The sequence below is a fragment of the Lepus europaeus genome, chromosome 3, assembly GCF_033115175.1.
Source record: "Lepus europaeus isolate LE1 chromosome 3, mLepTim1.pri, whole genome shotgun sequence".
NCBI classification, from domain to species: domain Eukaryota; kingdom Metazoa; phylum Chordata; class Mammalia; order Lagomorpha; family Leporidae; genus Lepus; species Lepus europaeus.
In genome coordinates, this window is record NC_084829.1 from 259,153 (window position 1) to 283,155 (window position 24,003).

At 45.9% G+C, this 24,003-nt stretch overlaps 1 protein-coding gene across 1 annotated transcript; it reads left to right on the forward strand.

Moving 5' to 3' along the window:
- The first annotated feature begins 586 nt into the window (after positions 1-586).
- Positions 587-13,616, forward strand: LOC133756380 (vomeronasal type-1 receptor 4-like). The gene is given in 4 exon segments (XM_062187085.1): positions 587-939; positions 1,083-1,287; positions 12,632-12,721; positions 12,723-13,616. Coding segments are annotated over 4 exon segments (1,542 nt in total).
- The last annotated feature ends 10,387 nt before the right edge of the window (positions 13,617-24,003 follow it).

A 24,003-nucleotide genomic window follows, 5' to 3' on the forward strand; every position in this document is an offset into this window, starting at 1 on the left:
GGCGCTGACGGGAGCGCGGCGGTCAGTGCCCACGCTGTTCCCGCCCGGTTTTGAACCGGGGACCTCTCCCGTGGTAGGCGAGCGTGATGACCGCTACACCACACGGTAGGGATTTCTAGTCAATTGTATGAACTGGATATTTTAAAAATCTGTTCTCAATTGAGCACTACAAGTTGGATATTTTTGGTGCATGTAGGCTTCTGGCTTGACAGGCCTTTTCTCTCAGCTTTTCTTCTGACCTCCACATTTTCTGATGGGAAATTAAAATGTGCTCACTTTTCTCGGGATGTTTCCACGTTTTTTCTTTTTCTTTAGCAGGTCGGTTGTGGTGAGTTGTGGCAGCAGCGGCGAGAGTGAGGAGGCTCAGGAGGGCCCCGTGGACCCCGAGGGTCCTGAGGAGGACGGGCACGGGCACGGGCACGGGCAGGTCCCTGGCCCGGAGCAAGGCCCCGCAGGGCTGAGGGCTCTGAAGGCAGCCCCCGGCCGGGCTCCTGGCCTGGCCCAGGCAGCCTCAGGCTCCTGCTTGCCCCGGAAGACGATCAGCCCCTAGGCGCGGACGGTTGGCACGATCCCCGCTCCCAGCAGGATGTGTCTCCTGCAGGAGCCCAAGGCCCACGGCCGGGCCGAATCGCCCGTGACAGGCCTCGGGATCGGCCCTGTCCACAAGAAGAAACTCAAGGATTGTGCCTTCGCCCAGCAGCAGCTGACCGGCTGGACCCTGGGCTTTCAGGCGCTGCTCCCGTCAGCGTGGGAGCACCTCGGAAGGGAAGGGGCTGGGCCGACGGGCAGGAGCCCAGGGGCTCGCGTTCCACCCGTTCCGGCGGCGGAGGGTGCAGGTGCACAGGCGCAAGGGGCCAGCGAGGACTGCGGCCCCGGGAGGCGCCGCCGGTCGCTGCTGCTGGCTGTCCCCGGCCCACCCCCGGCCCTGCAGATCAGAGTGTAGCGCGTTTGGTGGTCGGTAAACCTGGAGGACGTTCGTAATGTCGCAAATGGAAGCCCTGTTTCGTTTTCCAAGAATCTCAGAAGTCGTGAATGTCGTTAGTCCGACAGCAGTTTCAGCAAACGACAAAAATGGTGTAAAGTGGAAAAGCAGACCCTCCGGTACTGTGGGAGGTGTTCGCAGTCCAGCTGGGAAACCGCCCGCCCGAGCTAGGGAGCCAGTGTGACGGTCAAAGCGCCCTAAAGAATTCTGGCGGTGCGTCGTCCGGAGAAAAGCAGGCCTGGGCGCTAAGGCCACGCAGAAGGGCCAGGCGGCTGGAGCCGGCTGTGAGCGGGGTCGGGAATGTGGTGAGGACACTGCGCCCCCTACAGGCCCAGGACAGAACTTTGCCTGCTCCGGGTTCACTGTCAGCGCTAACAATTCGATCTGTTTACGCTATAAACCAGTATCACAGCTTTGTCTTTGTTCTCTTCTTGCTTTCTGTTCCTTTGCTGAGACTTCCAGGCGTTCTTTCCGTGTCAGGAGAGTGTGTCTTTTCATGTTGGAGCAGCATCACATCTGCGTGATGGTTTCTGTCTGGTCTCCTAACACCTGTGTCTTCTCATCTTCCATGTGATGGGTTGTTGATTCTCACACAAGTTAGCATTTCCTAGTTCTCCCTATGCTGAATAAAGTGGGATGTATCCTGGCCGGTTTTACCGTCTTGACACTGTTTGCTCTTTAAAGCTTTGGCCCAAGTGGAGACTGTTTTTTTCAGGCATAACCTACAACCCCCACCCCCACCCCCAAAGTGTACATGAGCAGAAGCTGATTTCAGAGTGGAGCTAGGACTCCGACTCAGGTACTCGGGAACTGAACACTTTGATACGGGATGCAGGTGTCGCAAACAGTGTTTTAACCACTGCAACAAATGCCTACCCTTGGGCTCTCTAGTTGGTTCCATTTGTCCAGACGTCTGTTTTCATGCCAATACCATGCTGTTTTGATGTCTATAGCTAAGTAATGTATTTTGAAGTGAATCTGTATCTCAGCTTCAGTGGTTGGACACTTCAACAACATTCATTCTTCCAATCCATGAACACAGAATATCTTTCCATTTATTTGTGTCTTCTTCAATTTCTTTCATCAGTGTTTTATGTTTTTCAGTATGCGGGACTGTCATCTTCGTTAATCCTAAGTATTCTAATATTTTTAGTGCTTGTTCATGTAACAATTTTCTGGACTTATTTTCAGATACTTTTTTGGTGTAAAGAAACAAAACTATTTTTTGCACGTTGATTTTGTAACCTCAAAGGTTTTTCTAAATCCATTTATTAGTTCTCATAGTTTTTGGATTAATTCTTTGGGATTTTCTACATATAATAATACCATGTAATCTGCACAGTCTTACTTGCTTTTTTCTAATTTGCATGCCTTTATTTGTTTTTCTCATCTCATTGTTCACAGCACTTCTACTACTTTTTGAAAAGAAGTGGAGAGGATGGGAATTGTTGTCTCATACTAAATCAGATAAAATCTTTCACCATTTCCCAGTATGGTATTAACCATGGGATTCTCATGAATGGCCTTTATTGGGTAGTGAATTTCTTCTATACCTATTTTGTTGCAAGTTTTTTTTTTTAAATGGTGAATAGATGTTATACTTGATCAAATTCTTTTTCTGCACCTATGGGCACGTGGTTTCTAACTTTCATTTCTGTTCTTGTAACAAATTACTCTGACTTGGATATGTTGAGTCAAACATGTATCCCTGAGATAAATCCTACCTACTCACAGTGTGTAACCCTCTTGGTGCTGTAGTTGGGTTATTTTTATTTTTGTGTATATGTTTATTTGTTAGTTTTTTTCTTGTGATATCTTTTCTTGGTTTTGGTGTCAGGGTGATGCTTGTCTCATAAAACGAGTTTCAAAGTATCACTCTCGTGTGGCTTTGGAAGCCTGAAACCTTTTCCTTGGCTCAGTTCCTTATTCGTCTTCAAATTATTTCCTGACTAAGGCAAAAAGCTTCTCACGTGAGAAATCAGTGTGACAGAGGTGTCGATGTTAGCACAGTTCAAGCAGTAAGTCATGTGGCATTTCCACATGACAGTGTTCCTATCTCATGTACATAACAGCCCAGAGCCTGCCCTGTGCCAGGCACTTGCAGGCGGACCCAGCTCTGTGTCACCTCGCAGCACAAAACCTACCAGACACTGCTGATACCATCCAGCTGATTTTTAGGTCATTGTTGCCCTGAGACAAAAACTGCATCAGGGGCTTTGCACCTGCATCCTAGTGCAAGACATCGCAATAAGCTGTGCCCCCACGAGGACGGCCGGTTCCTCTGGGCAGCCGTTGTTTGTCTGGTGTTCTGGTCCAGTGTCTCCTGAGTGGGTGACGCTTTCATTCCCTATCATGGATGTGTAATAATGGGTACCAGTAATTTGATAAAGAAGCTCTAGGAATTCAGCTTAGTGGGAATTTCAGGACAAGGGAAAGCTACCAACATGTTGAACTGTTGAGTGTATTTTGGTTAACTGTGGGAAGGGCTGGGACAGCACAGGGTGCCAGAAGGAAGGCACTCATACATTTTCAGCATTTTTCACTACTTTATAGTACAGCCGTCATGACTAAATTCAGCCACAATTTGGTACCTAAGGCCTCAAACTGAAATTTATTTTTATAAATGAATTTTAAAAGAAAAATATATCTAGTTCCTTTAAAACTACCAAAATAATTAACCTGCTGACAGCAACATTTTTGGATGCCTTTTGCAACTAGTTTTCCTTAGAAGTGACTCAAATGAGTAGGTTGGGTTTTTGATGAAGGTAGCTTGGAGGGCAGCTTTGTGTATTGAAATTTCTCCGTTTCTTGGGCCCATCCCATGTGCTTTATCATTGTGCTGTGCTTGGAATGGCCAACCAATTCAAGTTGCCATTGATGTTGGGGAAATCAGATGGTCCACACACACAATTTCTTGAAAGGTACAAAACACAAATGCAATCAACACTGTGACAGCACCATTTAACGAAAGGCATGGCTGTCACATTTCATAATACTTCAAAATATAGGAACATTTCTGGACTAAGTTAACAATAATACCTCAGAACTGCTCCAGTAGTAATTTTTAATGGATTGAAATTTTAAAATTAGTAAATGGCTTTAAATTACATAATGAAATAAACTTTAACAGTTGACTAGAGTAATGCATGTTAACAGTCCCGTCTGTATTTGCATGTGAACGTGGGCCACCAGGGAACCCTTCCTGACAATGTAAGCTCAATTAAGTTTCTATTATTTTTAAAGGCTCTTGTTAAAGGGCCTTAAAAGTTACACCAGGGGAATATCATTTATAAAATTTTCCATGAGACCACCTGAACTCGATACTGCAGTTAGGTGGAAGCCATCTCCTCTGATGGCCAGAGGCTTGACCTTCCTCAGTGGTCAAGAGGTCCACTTCCAGGAGAGGAAGTGGTAGTCTGTGGCACGTAAACCTGCACCTGGGGCAGTGTGCGCTTTAAATAGAAGAAGCTGAGCCACCTGAATGAGAATTTTGTTCACATTCACACAGCAATATCTAGTCACTGCCTTCACCTCTTCGGGTTTATGATACGGTATAGGATGACTTGGGCATTGTGATTACCTCTTCCCAGAGCATCGCAATGTGAATGCCAACAGCATGAACAAGGCTTGCCAGGGGCTTTAAGGAAATCAAGTGCAGGTGTGTCCATGTGAAACCCTTTGCAGAAAGTAGCTAAGAAAAGGCCCAGGCACGGTTAATGTTGTAGAAGTTAAATTAGCATTATTTTGGGTGCCAAAACAAATGTTTGGTTTTAACCCTCTCTCAACCATGACGTGTGCCTGCTCCTCTGCACTCTTGAGTTAGCTGATTTCCCATGGAGTCATCAAGTGAATCACTAGAAAAAGAAAACAACAACAACAACAACAACAAAGTATCACTCTCTACTATAATTTGGAAGATTTTCAGAAAGATTAGCATTAATTTTTTTTAGTGGAATTGAGCTGTGTAACCAGCTGGTGATGGGCTTTCATGAGGAAGTGTTTGATTCCATCAATCTCATTTGCTCTTGATCTGGTCAGGCCATTTCTTTTTATTCAGTCTTGGGAGGTTGAAGATTTCTAGGAATTTATGTCTTCTGCATTATCCAATTAGTTAAAACAATTCTTTATAATAAACGCTTATCCTCTTTTCCATTTCTGTGGCTTCCAGTGTCATGCCTCCACTTTTAAAATTTTGTTTATGATTCTTCTCTTTTTTCTTAGTTATTGAGCTACGCATCTTAAATTTTGTTTGTATTCCATAAAACAAACTGTTCTGTTGATTTTTCTAGTTTCTATTTGATTATCTTCTTTTTTCTAAAGATTTATTTATTTGTTTGAAAGGCAGAATTACAAAGAGGCAGAGGCAGAGGCAGAGGCAGAGAGAGAGAGAAGTCTTCCAACCGCTGGTTCACTCCCTAAATGGCTGCAGCGGCCAAGCTGGGTCGATCTGAAGTCAGGAGCCAGGAATTCTTCCTGGTTTCCCAATTGGGTGCAGGGGCCCAAGCACTTGGGCCATCCTCCACTGATTTCCCAGGCCATAGGAGAGAACTGGATCAGAAGTAGAGCAGCCAGGACTCGAACCAGCAATCGTATGGGATACCAACACTTGCAGGAGGCGGCTTTACCTACTATGCCACAGCACTAGCAGTTTGATTAATTTCTCATATTGTTTTCCTCTGCTAATTTAGGCTTTGGTTTGCTCCTTTTGGTTCCTTGAAATGTTGTTATGCTTGGGGTCTGTTTTTAATGTAGACATTTATTGCTATAAATTTCCCTCTTAATACTGTTTTTGCTGCATCTCATAAGTTTTGATAAGTTGTGTTTTTATTTTTTATGAAGATATTTTAAGGACTCCTTTTATTATTTTTGATCCAGTGTCCAAGATCGTGTTAGTCACTCCCAGGTATTTGTGAATTTTCCCATTTTCTTGTTATTACTGATTTCTAGTTTCAATCCATTGTGTTTGGGAAAGATAGTTGACGTGATTTCTACCCTCTTGAGCTTTTTCAGGCTTGTTTGTGACCTAGTGTGATCTGCCCTTGAGAATGTTCTGTGTGTGCTTAAGGAGATTGTGTTTCTGCTATCAGGTGAAAAGTGTGCTCTTAGGTCCGTTTGGTGCATAGTGTTAAGCTCCTTGTTCCTTTATTATTTTTCTACCTAGACATTATTGGACGTGGGGTACTGAAATCTATTATTGTATCGCAACAGATTGGTCAGCCTGATGGTGCTAAGTACTTAAACTATCTCCATTCTTCTTCAATCATTTCCTTTTGCTCTTCTGGTTGAATGTGCAGAAACACACACCTGTAGCACATACGTGTAGTGACACACTGACATGCACAAATGCAGACACAGACATGTGCAGATATATGTGTACTCACACGCACATACAGCCTGGCACACACGCATGTACACACATGCCTCACTCCGGGTGAACAGGTATTTCCTTCACAAGGGAAGTCTACACCCAAGTAGGCTCCTTCCACTCACTCCTCATCCACTTCCCTCAGTGAATATGTGTAGATTCTGATGACTTCATCCAGTGTGATCTTATCTCTCACATGCTTTATGGCTGTTACCTGTAGGATTTTTTTTTAGTTTGGGCTGTCCTCACGGAGAACACGCGCCTGTAGTGTGTAAAGCAGGGGAAAGTGCTGACCCTGTGTGTCAGGAATGGTGGGATCCAGGCACACATTCTCCAGGTTTCCTACTCAGACCTCACTCGGTTCTCAGGTGATGAGCCCTCTAAGCTCTTGGAGACTGAGTGGCCATCAGACGTTTGGACGCCACAGTCACAGGGACGCCTCCCTGCTTTGTGACCTGTGGGCATCCACTCCTTGACCCTAAAGGTACAGATCCAGCAGCCTGCTCTGTATCGCCCCCTACCGTCACCCCGGGGAACTCCCAATTATCTGTCACCTCCATCTCCACTTGCAGCCTGGTCCTGAATGCAGGGCAGAGCCACCAGGGAAAGTCCTGGCTTTCTGGTCAGGAGACTGAAACCTAGAATGACCAAGAAAGCCCATGGAGATGAACGACCAAGGCAGTCACCGGAAAGCAAACCCACAGGCCTGTCTTAGCACTGCTGGGTGCACCGTGAGCTACAGTCAGAGGCTCTGGTCATAAACAACTCACCATGAACTCAGAGACCTGAACCAAGCCAGGGCCACCAGCTAGGCCAGACTGGCCCCTGGACACACACACTCCACAAATCTCCAAATAGAACTGTAGTCTTTGAAAACAGAGCTGGCTTTGAAACCACAACATGCAGAGCTTAAACTTGGAAGTTGAACACAAGGCAGTCGAGTGCCTGTGAAAACCAACTGTGCACTGTTATTCAAAGATTTACAGGACACACAGAGTCATCATGTTGAACTAAAATATCCAGTTAATAATAATCCAAGATTATTTAACATACGAAGAAATGGTAAAATTGTAATTATCACAGAGGTGTAGGAGCGGCGGCCAGGGTGGGGGTGAGGGGCCGACGCTGTGGCCTAAAGGGTAAGCCTCTGCCTGTGGTGCTGGCTCCACTTCTGATCCAGCTCTCTGCTGTGGCCTGGGAAAGCAGTGGAAGATGGCCCAAGTGCTTGAACCCCTGCACCTGTGTGGGAGACCCATAGGAGGTTCCTGGTTCCTGGCTTCAGATCGGCCCAACTCTGGCCCTTGTGGCCATTTGGGAAGTGAACCAGAGATGGAAGATCTCTCTCTGTCTCTCCCTCTCTCTTTCTGCAAATCTGCCTCTCAAAAAATTTTTATTTTTATTTTCATGGGGGGAGGATAATCTATAGACACCAATATGTAAACTAAAGATGTATTTATTTGAGAGGCAGAGTTATGGAGAGAGAGACAGAGACTCTTCCTGCTGGTTCACTCCCCAAATGGCTACAGTGACTGGGGAGACTCATTAGTTACTGCAATCTTATACACACACAGACACAGACACAAATCTTTACTTACTTATTTATTTGTGTAAGAGGAGAGAGAGAGACTGACAGAGAGCATTCACCAGCTGATCCACTCCCCAAGTGCTTGCATTAGGAAGTGCTAATGGTACTTAATCAAAGTGGCCCCTCGGTAGTGTTTAATCCATTACTCAATGTGTGTTCATCTTCTCACACCCACTAAGCAGACACTTGAGAAATCCGTTGTGTTTGCTAGGGAATTCCTGACACCTACATTTCCTCTGTGCCTGTACAGGAGCTCCGCAAACAGACGCTGTGTGGTTGTGACCCAGTCACACACTGGAGTTCGCAGGGAGCCCACACAGCACACGCAGGGGCTCTGAGAACTGAGCAGCAGCCGTGTGAGTGAGGGACTGTGTCCCCAGCCCCAGGCAGGCCTGGCTGAGCCCAGTGGTCAGGGAGGTCCAGGCGGCAGCAGAGGCCGCCGGGCTGTGCAGCTCAGGAGTGGGTAAGGAAACCCTGGGTCTGCCATCAGATCAGCTCCACTGGGCCCTCCTCCCACCTCCACTAACCTGGCACAGCTGCTCCTGCGGCTGGGACACTGTCACCTGAACGTGAGGTCACTGTGTGTCCATGCAGGGCAGCACATTCCTTTGCAGCAAGGCCTGGGCTGGGCTCTAAGGAAGGGGGTGGGTGGGTGGGGATGAGAGCAGTGCCCCCAGGCAAGTCTGGCTGCAGGGGGTGCCCGGTGTGGGCCTGGCTGCTGCCTTCTCCCTGCTGTCTGCTGGAGAGATGAGAAAGAGGCCATCTCTGAAAGGCTGCAGGGCCCCAGAGCTGATGGGCGATCCTGAGAGCAAGGCCACACGGCACTCAGTGAGCTCTGGACCGTAACTGCAGAACTCGAGCATCCAGCACAGTGGCATTATGACGCTTTGGCAGTGAACATTTGAAAGAGCTAGACACACAGAGAAGGGCAGGATGATAAGGGAGCTCCTCAGTGGGCTCTAAGTCCTGATTCTCTGCATGCAGGAAGCAGCACCAGTACCCAGGGGTCCCTCTTTTCTGGACATGACACCCCAAGGCAGCCCTGGACTCCAGCACTCAGTGACCTTGTGTGAGAAATGTAGAGTACTTTTTTAATGTTCAGAAGAGGGGCCAGCACTCTGATGTAGAGGGTGAAGCTGGCCATATGGGCTTCAGTTCAAGTCTTAGCTAATGGCCTGGGAAAGTAGCTGAAGAGGGCACACAAATGCTTGGGCCCCTGCACCCCATGAGAAATCTGGAAATAGCTCCTGGCTCCTGGCTTTGGATAGTCCCAGCTGTGGCTGGTGAGGCCATTTGGGGCGTGAACCAGCAGGTGGCAGATATCTCTCTCTGTCTCTGTCTCTGTCTCTCTCTGGAACTGTGCCTTCAAAATAAATAAGTGAATCATTAAAAAAAAAAATGTCCGGAAAACATACTTTTATGCTGCTTTTAAGACAGCATGTTAGACAAGGCTATTTTAAGGAGTAGCCATGTGAACACAAGATGTGGACCTCTCTTCCCTATCATTCCGCAGGCTGGCCCAGATGAGAGAGACAACGCTGTCCCCAAGACACCACGTCTACACCACGGTATATGAACGTTACCTTCCCAGAACACAGATTGGCAGATACAGGTTGTAAGACCGCCACAAAACACACCAAACACTGTTACTCCAGTGCAAAGGGAAAGGGTTTACTGGGGAAACCCGACAGATCAGAGGGAACTGGTGAAGAGGGAAGAGGGAGAAGGAGAGCTTAAGAGCGAGATCAAGAGAGACAGTGAGAGAGAGAGAGATTAAGGGACAGAGAGAGAGCGCGAGAGAGACAGAGAGAGGGAGAGAGATGAGGAGACAGAGAAAGAGAGCCACGAGTTTAGGAACAGGTCTTCTTAAAGCTTTGCTGGAGGGTGGGGGAAGCAGGGAAGTAGGAGCAGTGAAGCCCATTAGGATGGGGGTGGAGCTGACACCAGTGGTTGGGCCATGTGGCCACCTGGCTTCCAGCAATGGCATCAGAGGGCTAGAGCCTAGGATGGTGTGCGGGATGTAGATCATGCCATGGATAAGGCTGTGCCATTTTACTAACACAGGTCCTTGTGTAAAAGTGTTAAATTAATTATGGGGGCCAGCGCTGTGGTGCAGTAGGTGCTTGCAGTGCCAGCATCCCATATAGGCACCAGTTCTAGTCCCAGCTGCTCCTCTTCAGATACAGCTCTCTGTTATGGCCTGGTTATGCAGCAGAAGATGGCTCAAGTCCTTGGGCCACTGCACCCTGTTGGGAGACCCAGAAGAAGATCCTGGCTCCTGACTTTGGATCAGTGCAGCTCCTGCTGTTGCGGCCATCTGGGGAGTGAACCAGCGGATGGAAGACCTTTTTCTCTGTCTCTCTCACTGTCTTAACTCTAATTCTCAAATACATAAAATCTTTTTTAAAAATTGCTAAATTATAGTAAACTATGAGGAAAAAAATCTCTTTTTTGTAATTCACACACTGATGGGTAACTGACATTTGGGAATCATTTGGGAAAAAATCCCCGAGGCAGCCCCAAAATATACAAAACACTCAACTCAAATGAGAACAACAGAAATGCAAATGTATCTTTCTGTGCATCTTTATGATCTCTACTCTCCACTGAGTACAATTAAAATACATCAGCAGAAACGTCAATAGACTGTGAAATTGGACATAAACTGTGCAACTAGCCAACCTGAATGCTGTTCCTGATAAAGTTATTCATAAATTAAAAAACATTACAAGCTTAAAAAAAATTGACAAAGTGTCCACTGCTGACTCTACAATACTCCTTCCAAGTTGGTCCTGAGCATTGGTGGTGAGTGGAGGGGGTGGGATGAGAACATAATCACCTCCCAGGAACCCAGGGCCCTCTGTGCCTGCTCCTCACCCAGCTGCCTTCTGCTCATCAGGGCAGGTTCACCACAATTAGGACCAGGAGGATTCTGGGCTCTGCAAATGAGGGCCCAGCAGGCAGAGGGCAGAGCCGGTCCCAGGGCTCCACAGCGTGCATAGGAGCCTTTTCCCCTGGCAGAGCCAAACTCCTGACACTGACATGTTGACAGCAGTGAGAGTGTCCCTGAGCACTGGGACTCAGGGAAGGATAAAGAGGCCTGGCTGTGCTGCTCTCCACAGCTCCCACCAGACCCCTGCACACTGCTCAGGTGAGTGATGCTGAGTGCCAGGGGGGCTGCCCCAGGCAGGGCTGGTCAGGGGCAGGTAGGGAGAGGGAAGGTCTCAGCTCCCTGGCCCCTGTGGAAGAGGAAGGTGTGAGGACCCAGGGAGAGGATGGGGATCCCTTCCCAATGCACCCAGCAGCGTCTGCTTGTCTGGTCCTGGATGAGCCGCTGTGCAGCAGCACCACTGATGCTCTGAGCCCAGGGCTGCTGGGTTTCCCAGGCGTGAGGGAGGCTTGGGGGCATCAGGCAGCAGTGGGCTTTCAGCCTGCAGTGGGGAGCTTTCCCCGCAGGCTCCCTGCCTTTGTGCACTCTCCCTCCCAGCACTGGGATTTTTTCTTTTTTTTAACTTAAATGTGTCTCTTCTTTTTAGTGTCCTTTACTGTTTTTAGGATAAGATATTGTTGGCTTCTTTTTTATTATTTCATTTTTTCTGAATTTCCCTTCCTTAGACTCACAACATAGCACAGTACCTAATTATAGGGAATTGAAAAAGTGTGACAACCAATGTGAGGACAATGACACTGACAACTGTTCTAAACAATCTGTCTTTTCTTGCTGCACTGCAGACATCCACTCATGTGGTCCTCACTGTGGGTCCAGCTGGGACAAAGCACTAACTTGTCCATTGATGAGAAGGTAGGGTCTGAGGGAGAACAGGTTGTATGTCCAAGGCCATACATAGGAACATTCTCTGAAGAAACACAGAGCAAGGACAATGCAAGCAGGAGGAAAAAAAAAAAAAAGTTTCTCACTGACCCCACCCAGAGGAACAGTTGAATACATGTCTTAGCACTGCCAGTCCTGCCTGGGGTGAGGCTTGGCCCTTCTGTCTCCTCCCTCTGTATTAACACGCTTATCTCTTCTTTGTGTTGGGAACCCTCAAAATCCTCTCAGCCTGGTACACAGAAACATGCAATTGATTGTTGCCAGTCATAGACATCTTGCTGTGCTATAGACATTAGAAGTAATTCTTCCTACAAAGCTGCACCCTTCTACACATTAACTTCCCTCCCTCCATACCTGTACCTCCCACTGCCCCCAAACACACCTTTTGCAGCCTCTGGTAACTGCTTTTCTGCTGTCTACACACTTGAGATGGCATTTTCATTTCCACACGTAAGTAAGAGTATGCAGGGCTGGACTTTTGTGCCTGGCTTATTGCCCAGCTCTTACTGAGGGCTGGTAACAAAGATGGAGAAGATACACCGGCACAGTCCAGTGGGGCAGGTTGCTGAGTGTGAGCCATGGAAAAGAAGGACTTCAGGGTTACAGCTTGGATCGACAGAGGTCATTGTCCCTTGTTCAGCAGCTGTCTAGGAAAAAAGTCCTCACACCCTTTTGGACACAAGGGACACAGAGTAGGCTTATTTGGGAAGGCTGGTGATGCACGAATACAGAATTTACATTTCAATTTTAGTTGTCATCATCTCTGTGTGACAAAAAGAAGGAAGCAAGCAAGGAAGAGATGCAAGTCGTGCTCAAAAGAGAAACGAACTATGAACTGTGACCCTGCTATTCACTCTAAACACAAAGGAAACCCACAGACCTGAACTTGGTCACTGTTATGTCTTTGTGTTCCTCAAGGTTTCCCTCATTCCGTTCATGAAGTTGGGAGATGACTGGGAGTGACGTCATCCATAGAACGATCTTCATTTCTCTCACTGGACCTGGAGTTGTGGGGAACTTCCTTGTGCTTGTGAGATATGTACATACTTCAGTCATGGGTCCTGAGAAAAAACCCATAAACCTGATCCTCATCCACTTGGCTGTTTCAAACATACTCATTATTTGCACCACAGGGGTCAGAGACATAACCACCATCATTTATTTAAGTCACTTCCTAGGTGATGTTGGTTGCAAAGCTGTGATTTACCTGAACAGGGTGGCTCGGAGCCTCTCCATCTGCACCACCTGCCTCCTCAGTGTAGTCCAGGCCGTCACCATCAGTCCCAGGACCACCTGCTGGAGAAAGCTCAAACCACACAGTGCCTGGCAGCTTCTTCCCTACCTCCTCCTCTTCTGGGTCTTTAGTCTTCTCATAAGCTCTAACCTGCTCCACTACATCACAGCAGTCAACAGCGTGAACGGGTCTGGAGTTAGAACGTATGTTAGGTATTGCTACATGCTGCCAGCTGGGCGAATAGTCAGGTGGCTTTTCCTCTCCCTCATGGCCCTTCGGGACCTCACCTTTCAGAGTGGCATGGGCTGGAGCAGTGGGCACATGGCTCTCCATCTGTACAAACATCACAAGCGCGTCCTCTACCTCCAGAGCTCCAGGACTGCAAAACATCCCAGCCCTGAGGTCAGAGCTACTCAGAGCACTCTGGTTCTCATGACCTGTTTCCTCTTCTCCTATTGGACAGACTTCATTTTCTCTTTCTACTTAGGGTCCTCCTTGACTGGGGATTCTACCATGTTACATATTAAAATATTTATAGAACTAGGTTACGCCTGTCTCAGTCCCTTTGTGCTGACCAGCAGGGATGTTCACTTTGCTGAATGCTGGAGAGCTCGCTGAGGAGGGCAGGGAGCTGCTTCTGTACCGACTCTGCCAGGTACTGAGGATGTCTCTAGGGATTGCTTTTCTCCGTATGGATCACAATAGTAAATTCATCAAGGCTTGCAAAAATACACTTTCATTTAATAAGAAGTCTGTACCAGGCAATCTAAGCCTGTTGAGGGGTTCTAGGAAGTGGGCAATACAGATTCTCCCCAGCCTCCCATTCTGCCATCGTTGCCATGTAGCTTGTGTCTTCTTGTTTGCACAGTTGGTGTTGTACTTTAGTCAGCATTCTGATCATGCGAAAAAGTGGACAGTAACAGACAAAAACAGACTACATGTATTCTCTCTCTCTCTCACACACACACAGACACACACTCTCTCTCTCTCTCTCTCTTTTTCTCACACACACACTCTCTCTCTCTCTCTCTCTCTCTCTCTCTTCAGGAAAACAAACCTTTTTTTTTTAGAAACTTCCAGTAAATATTTGGATATATTGTTAAACTACTAAATAGCCTCCTCTAAATGTAAGGTTGACTGAGGAATGTTGTTTTCTACCGGCACATGTTCCTTCCACAAGATAACCCAGTCAGGCTGCGGCTCTCTGCATGAAGTATGAGACTCGTGACCCTGGCCCTCTTGGGATTGGTCACTTTGGAAAGAGGGAGATGTGCGGTGAAGACTGTTCCTTCTTGGTCCTGGAGTACATGAACCTGTCTTCAGGAGCTCCTCTTTATTTCAGATATCTTGTTAGCAAACACAGGCTGTTGTCACCAACGTAGTAATTATACACTTGCTTATAACTGCACCTACCCATGTGGTTTATCCCTTGTCTCAGCTCTCAAAGTGTGCTGTGTAGGACCAGAGGCACATATTCACAGAGCAGAGGTCTGCTAAGGAGTTCACAAGGGTAGGTTCCTTCCGGGTGGGCTCCCACAGTCTCAGCAGGACTGATGGCCTCTCTGAGCTCCATTTTCCCATTCCCTGACCAAGAAGCTGGGGCTATCAACTGGTGGCTGTGGCCTGCCCTGTCCAGGACTGTGATGCATTTTGGGCCATGCTACAGGAAAAATCATGTCACAAAAGACCCAGTGAGTGTGCCTCACCCATCTGTGACCACAGTTCTGTGACCTCTGAACCAAGGGGGCAACAAAGTACAAAATAAGAGGATGTGTGGGGGCCATACCGGCCCTGTCTTGCTCTGCCTGAAGACAGAAATAAATAAATAAAATAGGGTTGGGCATTGTGCCACAGCTTGTTAAGATACCACTTGGGCTGCCTGCGTCCCATTCATTAGTACTGGTTCTTGCTCCACACTTCTGATTCAGTTTTCTGTTAATGTGTCTGGGAGGTAGCAGATAATGACCTGAGTCCCTGTGTTCCTGACACTCAGATGGAGTTTTGGCTCCTGACTTTGGCCTGGCCCAGCCCTGTCTGTTATGGGCATTTTGGGAGTGAAGTAATGGATTGAAAACCTTCTTTCGCTCTCTTGCTCTCTTTTTCTCTCTCCCTGTCACTCCACCTTTCATAAAAATACATAAATAAATAAATACTTTTTAAAAAAGAATACAAGTAAAATATAAAAGCCCTTATCTGTAAGACACTTTGCCTAAGAAATTTAAGGTGCTATGTTTGGATTTTACTCTAAGTACTGTCCCTGCCCTCCCCTGTAAATGGGGTGGGGGAGATGAGATCGGTAATGTGTTGATGACCGCAAGGGAAGCACATGGGGGTTCATCTCCTATCTGTATCAACGCTTATACATTTGAACAATTTTCCTCAGAAGCTTATAAATTTGACATCTCAGCCACCCAGAAGACTAAAAGCAAATGTCTCTTTCTTTTAAAAAAAAAAAAGTTTATTTTCATCTACATGAAAGGCAGGGCTTTGGCTGGGCCAGGCAGAAGCCAGCAGCCAGGAACTCCATGGGGTCTCCCACAGCGGTGGCAGGGGCCCATCATCTCCTGCCTCCCAGAATGCATCAGCAGGAAACTGCATTGCAAACAGAGGAACCAAGGCCGGAACCAGCACTCTGATAGCACATGCAGGCATGCTAAGTTGCAGCTTCACGCACTGGGTCACATAACAGCAGCCCCAGATTTCTTCACATGGGAATACTGTGCTCACATGATTGAAACCGCTGTCCACCCTCTATTACATTGTGATGTGACTGCTGAAGGGGTTGCATGGTATGAGGCTTCCGGATCTCTCAGACAGAAATGCTATAAAGGGTCTACTCTTTTATTTACTCACACTCATTATTGTATTAATCACATAAGTGATCAAAGAACATTGTCTATGCATAATTTCAATTAAAAAAATAGCCCTACCCTACAGGCCTGCTGTAAAATTATATAGGGAAAATAAATGTAAAAATGAGCCTTGGGGTTGGCATTGTGGCACAGTAGGTAAAACTGCCACCTTCAGTGCCAGCTTCTCACATGAGGGCTGGGTCATGAGCTGGCTGCTCTGCTTCTGACCCAGCTCCCTGTTAGTGGTCTGGGAAAAACAACGGAAGATGGCCCAAGTGCTTGGGCCCCTGCTACCTCTGTGGGAACCGGGAAGAAGCTCCTGGCTCCTGGCTTCAGCCATTGCAGTCATCTGGGGAGTGAACCAGCAGATCAAGGATCTCTCTCTCTTCCTCTCCCTCTCTCTGTAAATCTGACTTTCAAATTAGTAAATATTGTAAAATGAATCTTTATATAAATGATTCTTTAAACCACCATCATCATTATTGTTAGGAATTGGGTCCTTTGTCTCCTTTTTAAGTAGCATACCAACATTTCATAATGAGCATAACTCTGGTGATCCTTATCATCTCAGGAGGTAACCTGAGACACTAACTAGAATGAGACTGGACATTTAAAAGCATCTCTTGGGACAGTATGAGAACTTACACACAGAGTAGCATGTATTCTTGTTCCAGTGTTAAAAGCAGTAGCACACAGGCTGGGATACCAGTGACAGGTTTGAAACTACACTTCAATTTATTGCACAGGTACAGAATACGTAAAAGTCTACTTCACTATGGGTGACCAATAATACAAATGTATTTCAGATTCTAATTTTCTGAAGTCATGCAACTACTACATTTAAGGAACTTTAAAGACATTCATTAGGAGGTATACTTTATTTCAGGAGCAAACGATGCCCTAAGTTTTCTGAGGCAATACATAGGAAGAACTTAAAAAGAGAACTTGCATAGATCAAGCAACCTCAAGACTGGTTACCTACCCAAAGGAAATGAAATCCACCAGTGAAGAGATCCCTGTCCTCCCATCTTCATGGCAGCTTTATTCCCAACAGCAGAGACAGGGACACTAACTTATTGCCCACGAGCTAGTGAACGGAGAAGAAAGTGTGGTATAGACACACAATGCATGCCAGTTAGCCTTTCAGAGAGGTGGCATTCTGTCATTGCACCGGCATGGATGAACCTGGGGGCATGATGTTAAGTGCAATCAAGCCGGCACAAAAACACAAAGGCCACGTGATTTCTCTCCCACGTGGGATCGAAAAAGCCCCACTCCCAGGAGCAGAAACTAGACTTGGGAGCAGATGGGGGTGAGGATGGGGTTAAAGATCTGAGGAGATGTTGGGCAAAGGACAGAAAATTCTGATCACAGAGGAGGAAGTTGAAGAGATGTGTACAGTAGCATGACTAGAAATTCTTGGAAACTGCTGAGAAAATAGACTGTATGTGTTCCTCCCACACATAAAGCATGTGAGGTCATGAGTGTGTGACCTAGTGTTTTTTTTTTTTCAGCCGTTTTACAACATGTACATGTATAGGAAGGCACCATGTGCATTACATATAGAGTTTTGTCAATTTAAAGTAATATTTTTTAAAAAATTTATTTTAATTCACATAGGCACAGAGAGTATCTCCATCCGTTGGTTCACTTCGCAGATGGCCATAATGCCCAGGGCTGGGCCAGGCAGAAGCCCAGGAGCCAGACACTTCACCCAGGTATCCCATATGGGTGGCAGGAGCCCAAGCACTTGGGCCATCATCCACAGCCTTTTCAGGCACATTAACAAGGATCTGGATCAGAAGCAGAGTAGCCGAGACAAGAACCATTGCCCATAGGGATGTGGGCATTGTGGTGTAGGGGGTTAGGCCACAGCCACATACCAGCCCCTAAAATAGAATATTTTTAATATTAAACACATACCCACAAATGAAGATAAGTCTGCACTGTGTGTCATTTCCATGGTGCACTTATCATCACGCTTGCCTCTAGGAAGGTGTCCCTAGTTCAAATGCAGGTGGCTGCAACGTGTTCTTTTGTCCCCTCCCTGGGCACTGACAGCCCGGTCCCGTTAACATCCAGATTTAGCCAGGCTCTTTTAAGTGGCTGCTCCCCAGCTTCTCTCACCCAAAGTCTGCATGGTCAAATTCCATTGAATTCCGGAAGCCCACTATTATCCAGGGTCCATTCTCCCCATTTGCTGTTTCCCCCTCTGTTGGTAGAGTTCTCCTCCAGATTGGCCTGGCCACTTAGGGGTAGATGCTCTCTGGTTTGAGTCCTGGATGCTCATGAACACCCTGGACCTTTTCTGAGCTCTAGGCTGACCCTAAGAGCCAGCAAGGAGGTTCAGACGTGGTTCACCCACTGCCCAGTGAAACAAAGAGGAGAACCTGGCAGCAGGGGGGAGTTAGCTCAGATGGTAGAGCACTCGCTTAGCATGCGAGAGGTGGTGGGATCGATGCCCACACTCTCCATCCTTCATGCTTTATTGCTTATCTCTCCAGTTATGATCTTTGGGCCAGACAAGGAGAGGCCTATGATTTCTCCTTGGTTGAGAGAAGCTGGCATAACAAAAGGCTAGGACATACTCAGTTATTCTGCTCCCAGCTGCTTGCTGTAGGAGGGCCCAAAAGGCAGGCTCTGCCACTGCATGGAACCCAGCTTTCTTGAAAGGGAGTGGGAAAGCAAAGCACAAGTGACCACTTGTTCTTTTGAGAGCCTGAGAGAAAACCCAGAAGGTGGGCTCTGACATGAACTCCTTGGACAGACCTCTGCCTGGGAATATGTGCCTCTGATCCTGTACAATACACTTTGAAAACTTGACCAAATGATAAACCACCCAGGCCATGAACTCTGAATAGCATTCAATTTTCAAAGCAAAAGCTTTGAAAGTTGAAATCACGACAGAAAGCTGGTGAGTACTTGCAAGTCACACACATCTGAGCACTGCCTGCAAAAGCAATATGAGCCACACTGGACTGAAGATTGAACAGGGTCGTGACAGTAGGAGTGGCCAGAATACATCCCACCTTATTCAGCATAGGAGGAACTAGGAAAGCTTAACCTCTGTGAGAAGTAGCAATCCATAGACACTGATGATGAGAAACACAGGTGATGGGATGCTGGGTAAATGACATCAAGACGTTGAATGAGGGACATGCTCTCCTGAACGGAAAGAAAGCCTGGAAGTCTCACAAAGGAATGGAAGATCAAAAGAAGACCGACCTTTAATTTTGGTTTAGTGGGCAAACCAGATCAAATAAAGCCAAGCAACCAAAAAAAAAAAAAAAAAAAAAACAAACAAACAAACAAAAAAACTTGATGGGCTCAGTGCCAGACCAGAAAGGACAAGGGAAGAGCCCCTGACTTGAGTAGGAAACTGACCAATCACAGCAACAGAAAGGAAATTCGTTTTTACAAGTGAACATAATCTTAGAGCTCAGTGGGAAAAAAACAATAAAAGATCAACCTTTACATGTTTGGAGAGCCAGAGAGAGGAAAAGAAGGATGAAAAAATATTTCAAGACTTAATGGCTAAAAATTTCCCATATTTGGCAAAAGACATTATCCTACAAACTCAAGAATTTAAACCAACTTCAAGTAGGATAAACTCAAAGAAATTATACACAGCACATCACAACCAGACTGCTAGAGAAAAAGGGAAAAAAATGTTGAGAACAGGCAGAGAAAAATGAGAACAACAATTTTAATGATGATGTTTTCCCATCAGAAAATATGGAGGCCAGAAGAAATGCAATAACCTTTTTTCAATGCTAAGAGAAAAGATCAAGCCAGAATTGTATGTGTGACAAAAAGCATACAATTTGTATTCAGTCTATTTTTAAACAATTCTGAACCCACATCCCAAATGAAGAGAATCTTGCTCTGTGTGTGGTTCCTGTGGTACAGTGGTCATCACACTCGCCTAACATGTGAGAGGTCCTCGGTTTGAAACCGGGTGGGAACAGAGTGTTTTCTCCCCATCTCCCGGGAACCAGCAGCCCCACTTGGGTCAACACCCAGTTTTAGCCCAGCTTTTTAAATTCAGCTGGCTCCTCCCCGCACACAGTCCGGACCTTGAGGCGCCAGCGGCCTACACTTTCCCAGCGACCGCTGGTCGGCTCGCTAGCTTTCTGTTTCCCTGTCTCTCCAGGAGAGAAGGTGCCAGCTCAAGGCAGTGCAGGTTGTTCACGAATGGCTTTGTCCTTCTCAGTGTTCTAGGCCGCCCCAAGGCAGGGTGAAGTCACTCAGACACTGATCACCCACTGCTCATGGAAACAAGGAAGAAGCATGGCTACTGGGGGATTAGCTCAGGTGGCAGAGCGCTTGCTTAGCATGTGAGAGGTGGTGGGATCGATGCCCACATTCTCCATGATATGCTGTTTTACATACCAGTTTGGAGAAGTCGTGAAAATACCCATTTGATCGCTTCTCTGCATAGCAAGCTGCAGGCAGGACTGTGTTGGTCTCCCACGCCTGCACTACACAGTGCAAAGCTTTGTGCTTTCTTTTTTGGTTCAGGAGAACTGTGGTCACAAAAGAACAGGGCACACTCAGGTAGCTGGCCGATTCACACTTCCCTGCCAAGGTGGCATACAGCCCCAGCTTCCTGGTCAGGGAGTGGGAAAGCAGACTACCCCATGATCCTACACAACACACTGCAGACTTTGAGAGCTGAGCCAAGTGCTAGGCCACCTAGGCCACCGGCTTGCACACATTCCAGATATAACTGCACAGCGTTGCAAAGGCCTTGGAAGTGGAGTTGACATGGAAAACATACCAGAAAGCAGGTGGGAACTTACCAATCTCACATATCTGGTGCACTGCTGTAAAAAACCATAGCAGTAACACCGGACAAAGGATTTAGAGAGCAAACAGTGTGCAGACCTCGAGGTGGCCTAGTTAGATCCCACACTACTCAGCATAAGAAATCTAATTCCTGTAGAAACGACAATCCATAGACATCGATGATAACACACAGATATTGGGATATTTGACAAATACCATCAAGTAGCTGTGATGATGTTGAAGAAGCAGGGACACACTCTCCTGAAGTGGAGAGAAAGACAGGGAGTATCAGCAAAGGAATGGAAGATATAAAGAAGACCAAGCAATGACTTTGGTTTAAACTAAAACTAAACCAGATTGAATAAAACCAAGCAAACTGCCTGAATAGAAAAGACAGAGGGAAGATCCAGTGAACTTCAAAGAAAAAAAATGAACAGAACCTCAGGGATCGATAGAGAAATAAAAGATTTAACATTCACATCTTCTTAGTACCAGACGAAGAGAAGAAAGGGGTGAAAATCATTTGAACAGTTAATGACTAAAAATTTCCAGATTTCTGAAAAGAAATCATCCTACAGATTTGAGAATTTAAACCAACCTTAGGCAGGAAAAATTCAAAATAAATTTACATGAGACATCACAATCCAACTTCTAAAGAAAAATAAAGAATCTTGAAAACAGCCAGAGAAAAATGAGGGAGGCAGCAATTTTAATGATGATGTTTTTCCTCTGGCATAGAGGCCAGAAAAAAAAGGAATAACGCTTTGAATGCTGCAAGAAAAAAAAAAAAGTCAAGCCAGAATTGTATGTTTAGCAAAAACACACAATTTCTTCCTGGCTGATTTAAAATTGTATTACTTTCAAATATTGACTACATGTCTACAAATGAAGAGGAAACTACATATTCAGGCATCCTGGAGTGTACTGGTCATCACGCTCGCCTCACACTCGAGAGGTCCTGGGTTCAAAACTGGGCAGGAACAACCGAATCTTTTGCCCCCTCCTGGCAACTGACAGCACCGCCCCTGTCTACAGAGAGAGCTCTCCGGTGGCCACTGCCCATTTTCTTCTCCTGCACAATCTCACAACGTTCACTCTCTCTGCTTCCCTTCCCCGAGGCTGAGTGCTCCTCACTCTTCCACAGGCTGTTGTGCAGACGCTCTCTCAGTGTGTCCTGCTTGTCTGGATCCCATGTGACATTCCCTATACTCCAGGGCGCTCTGGGAGTGGGCAATTTGCCAACACTGCTGCCAACTGTCCAGTGAAACAGACGTGGCATCCGTAGTTGGGGAATTAGCTCAGGTGGTAGAGCGCTCGCTTAGCATGCGAGAGGTGGTGGGATCAATGCCCACATTCTCCAGGCTTTATGTTTACATCGAGAGTTGAAAAAAATTAAGAAAACATTAAATTGAAAGCTTCACTGGTTAGCGACCTGCTGGCAGAAAAAGATGTGATGGATGATGGCCTCAAACATGTTCTCAATATAGTGCAAATGTACTTTTTCCCAGTTGGTTCAAAGGAATTGTAATCAAAATGAGCAGGGCACACTCAGTTGTTTTGTGCCTTGTGTCTTCCTGTAGCATGGCCAAAAGTGCAGCACAGTACTGGAAAGAGCAGGACAGAGCCACCGGATGACAACCCCGGCCTTTTGATCAGGGAGCAAGAAAACAGATCCCTAAGTGACCATTGGTTCTGCTGAGAGTGGGGAGCACACACAAAAGCTGGATCCCTTTGTGAACTGCCCTGTGAACAGGCACCTCTGATCTTACACAACACGCTATAGGCTTTGAGAGCTGAGCCGAGTGATAAACCACTTAGGCCACTGGCTGGCACACGTTCCAGAGAACTCTAAACAGTATTGCAAAGACTTTTGAAATGGAGCTGACACTGAAACCACACCAGAAGGCTGGTGGGTACTTGCAAGTCACACACTAACATTGGAAAAAAATTTAAAGGGGAAACAAGATCAAGACAAAGTGGCTAGGAGACATCCCACATAACTCAACACAGGGAGAACTAGGAAATCCTAATTTCTGTAAGAAATGTCATTCTATAGACACTTATTACGTAAAGACACAGGGGTTGGGATATTTGACAGATACCATCAACAAGTGTGATGACGCTCCACAAAGCAAGGACACACTCTCCTGAAATGGGTAGAGGAATAGAAGATAAAAAGGAGACCAGGCTGCAATTCTGGTTTACTCTGTAAGCCAGATCAAACAACAACAACCAACAACAACAACCAAAAACCAGATAGGCGGAGTGCCAGAAACTGAACAAACAGAAAATTTACCAATCACACCGACAGAAAAATAAACCTGTTGTTGAATACAAACAGAACCTCAGTGACCAACAGGGAAATGATAACAGATCTTACATTCACATGATTTTAGTACCAGAAGAAGAGCCGAAAAGGAGGTAAAATTGTTTGGAGAGTTGATGGCTAAAAACTTGCCTTGTTTAGCAAAAGACATCATCCTACGTTCTTAAATATACCACAAGCAGGATAAGCTCAAAGAAATTTACATACAGCAGAACACAATCAACCTGCTAAAGAAAAAGAAAGGATGTTGAAAACAACCCATGAAAGATTATTCATGATTATCTTTTTCATCAGAAGGCCCCTTACTGACAACAAGGTACAGAAACAATCAAAGTGCCCGTCGTCTGATGACTGAACAAAGCAAATATGGTATGGACCAGGGGCTTCAAAATGGCAAAGAAAAGACATACTATCTTTACATTTTTATTTTTTCACAAACTTTTGAAACCTTCTGGTATATGATCCTTCTTTTTAAAAAAAAAACAATTTCATCATTATTTTCTCAATAATATATTGACAAGGTTCAAAAGTCAAAATAATATCTATAGAAATATACTGAGAAGTTTCAGTGCTACCCAACTCCCAACCACATTCTCCCCAACAGGGAATGATTATATTAGCTTTTAAAAATGTATTGAATTTTAGTTTTTAATTCATTTTTAGCAGATTCAATGTGATTTGCAGACAATTCTAAGAAAATAGTGATATTCCCTTCCTTCCTCCCCCTCCTTTTTATTCTTTTTTAAAATTGTATATGTTATGCCAGTTTCATATATTTCATATATACAGATTTGGAACAAAGTGGCACTCCCCCCACACACACACTACAACCCCTCCTCCCCCTCCCTCTCACTTTCCCACTCTTAATTTTTATGAAGATCTATTTTCAGTATACTTAGTGTATAATCGTTCTTAAAATATCATCCATCATTAGAAAAAGAACAGCCTGACATTTGCAACATAAATGAACCTGGGTGTTTTCAGTCAGCGTGAAACCCACAGACACAGAAAGAAGAACCGTGTGTGATTTCCTGGCCTG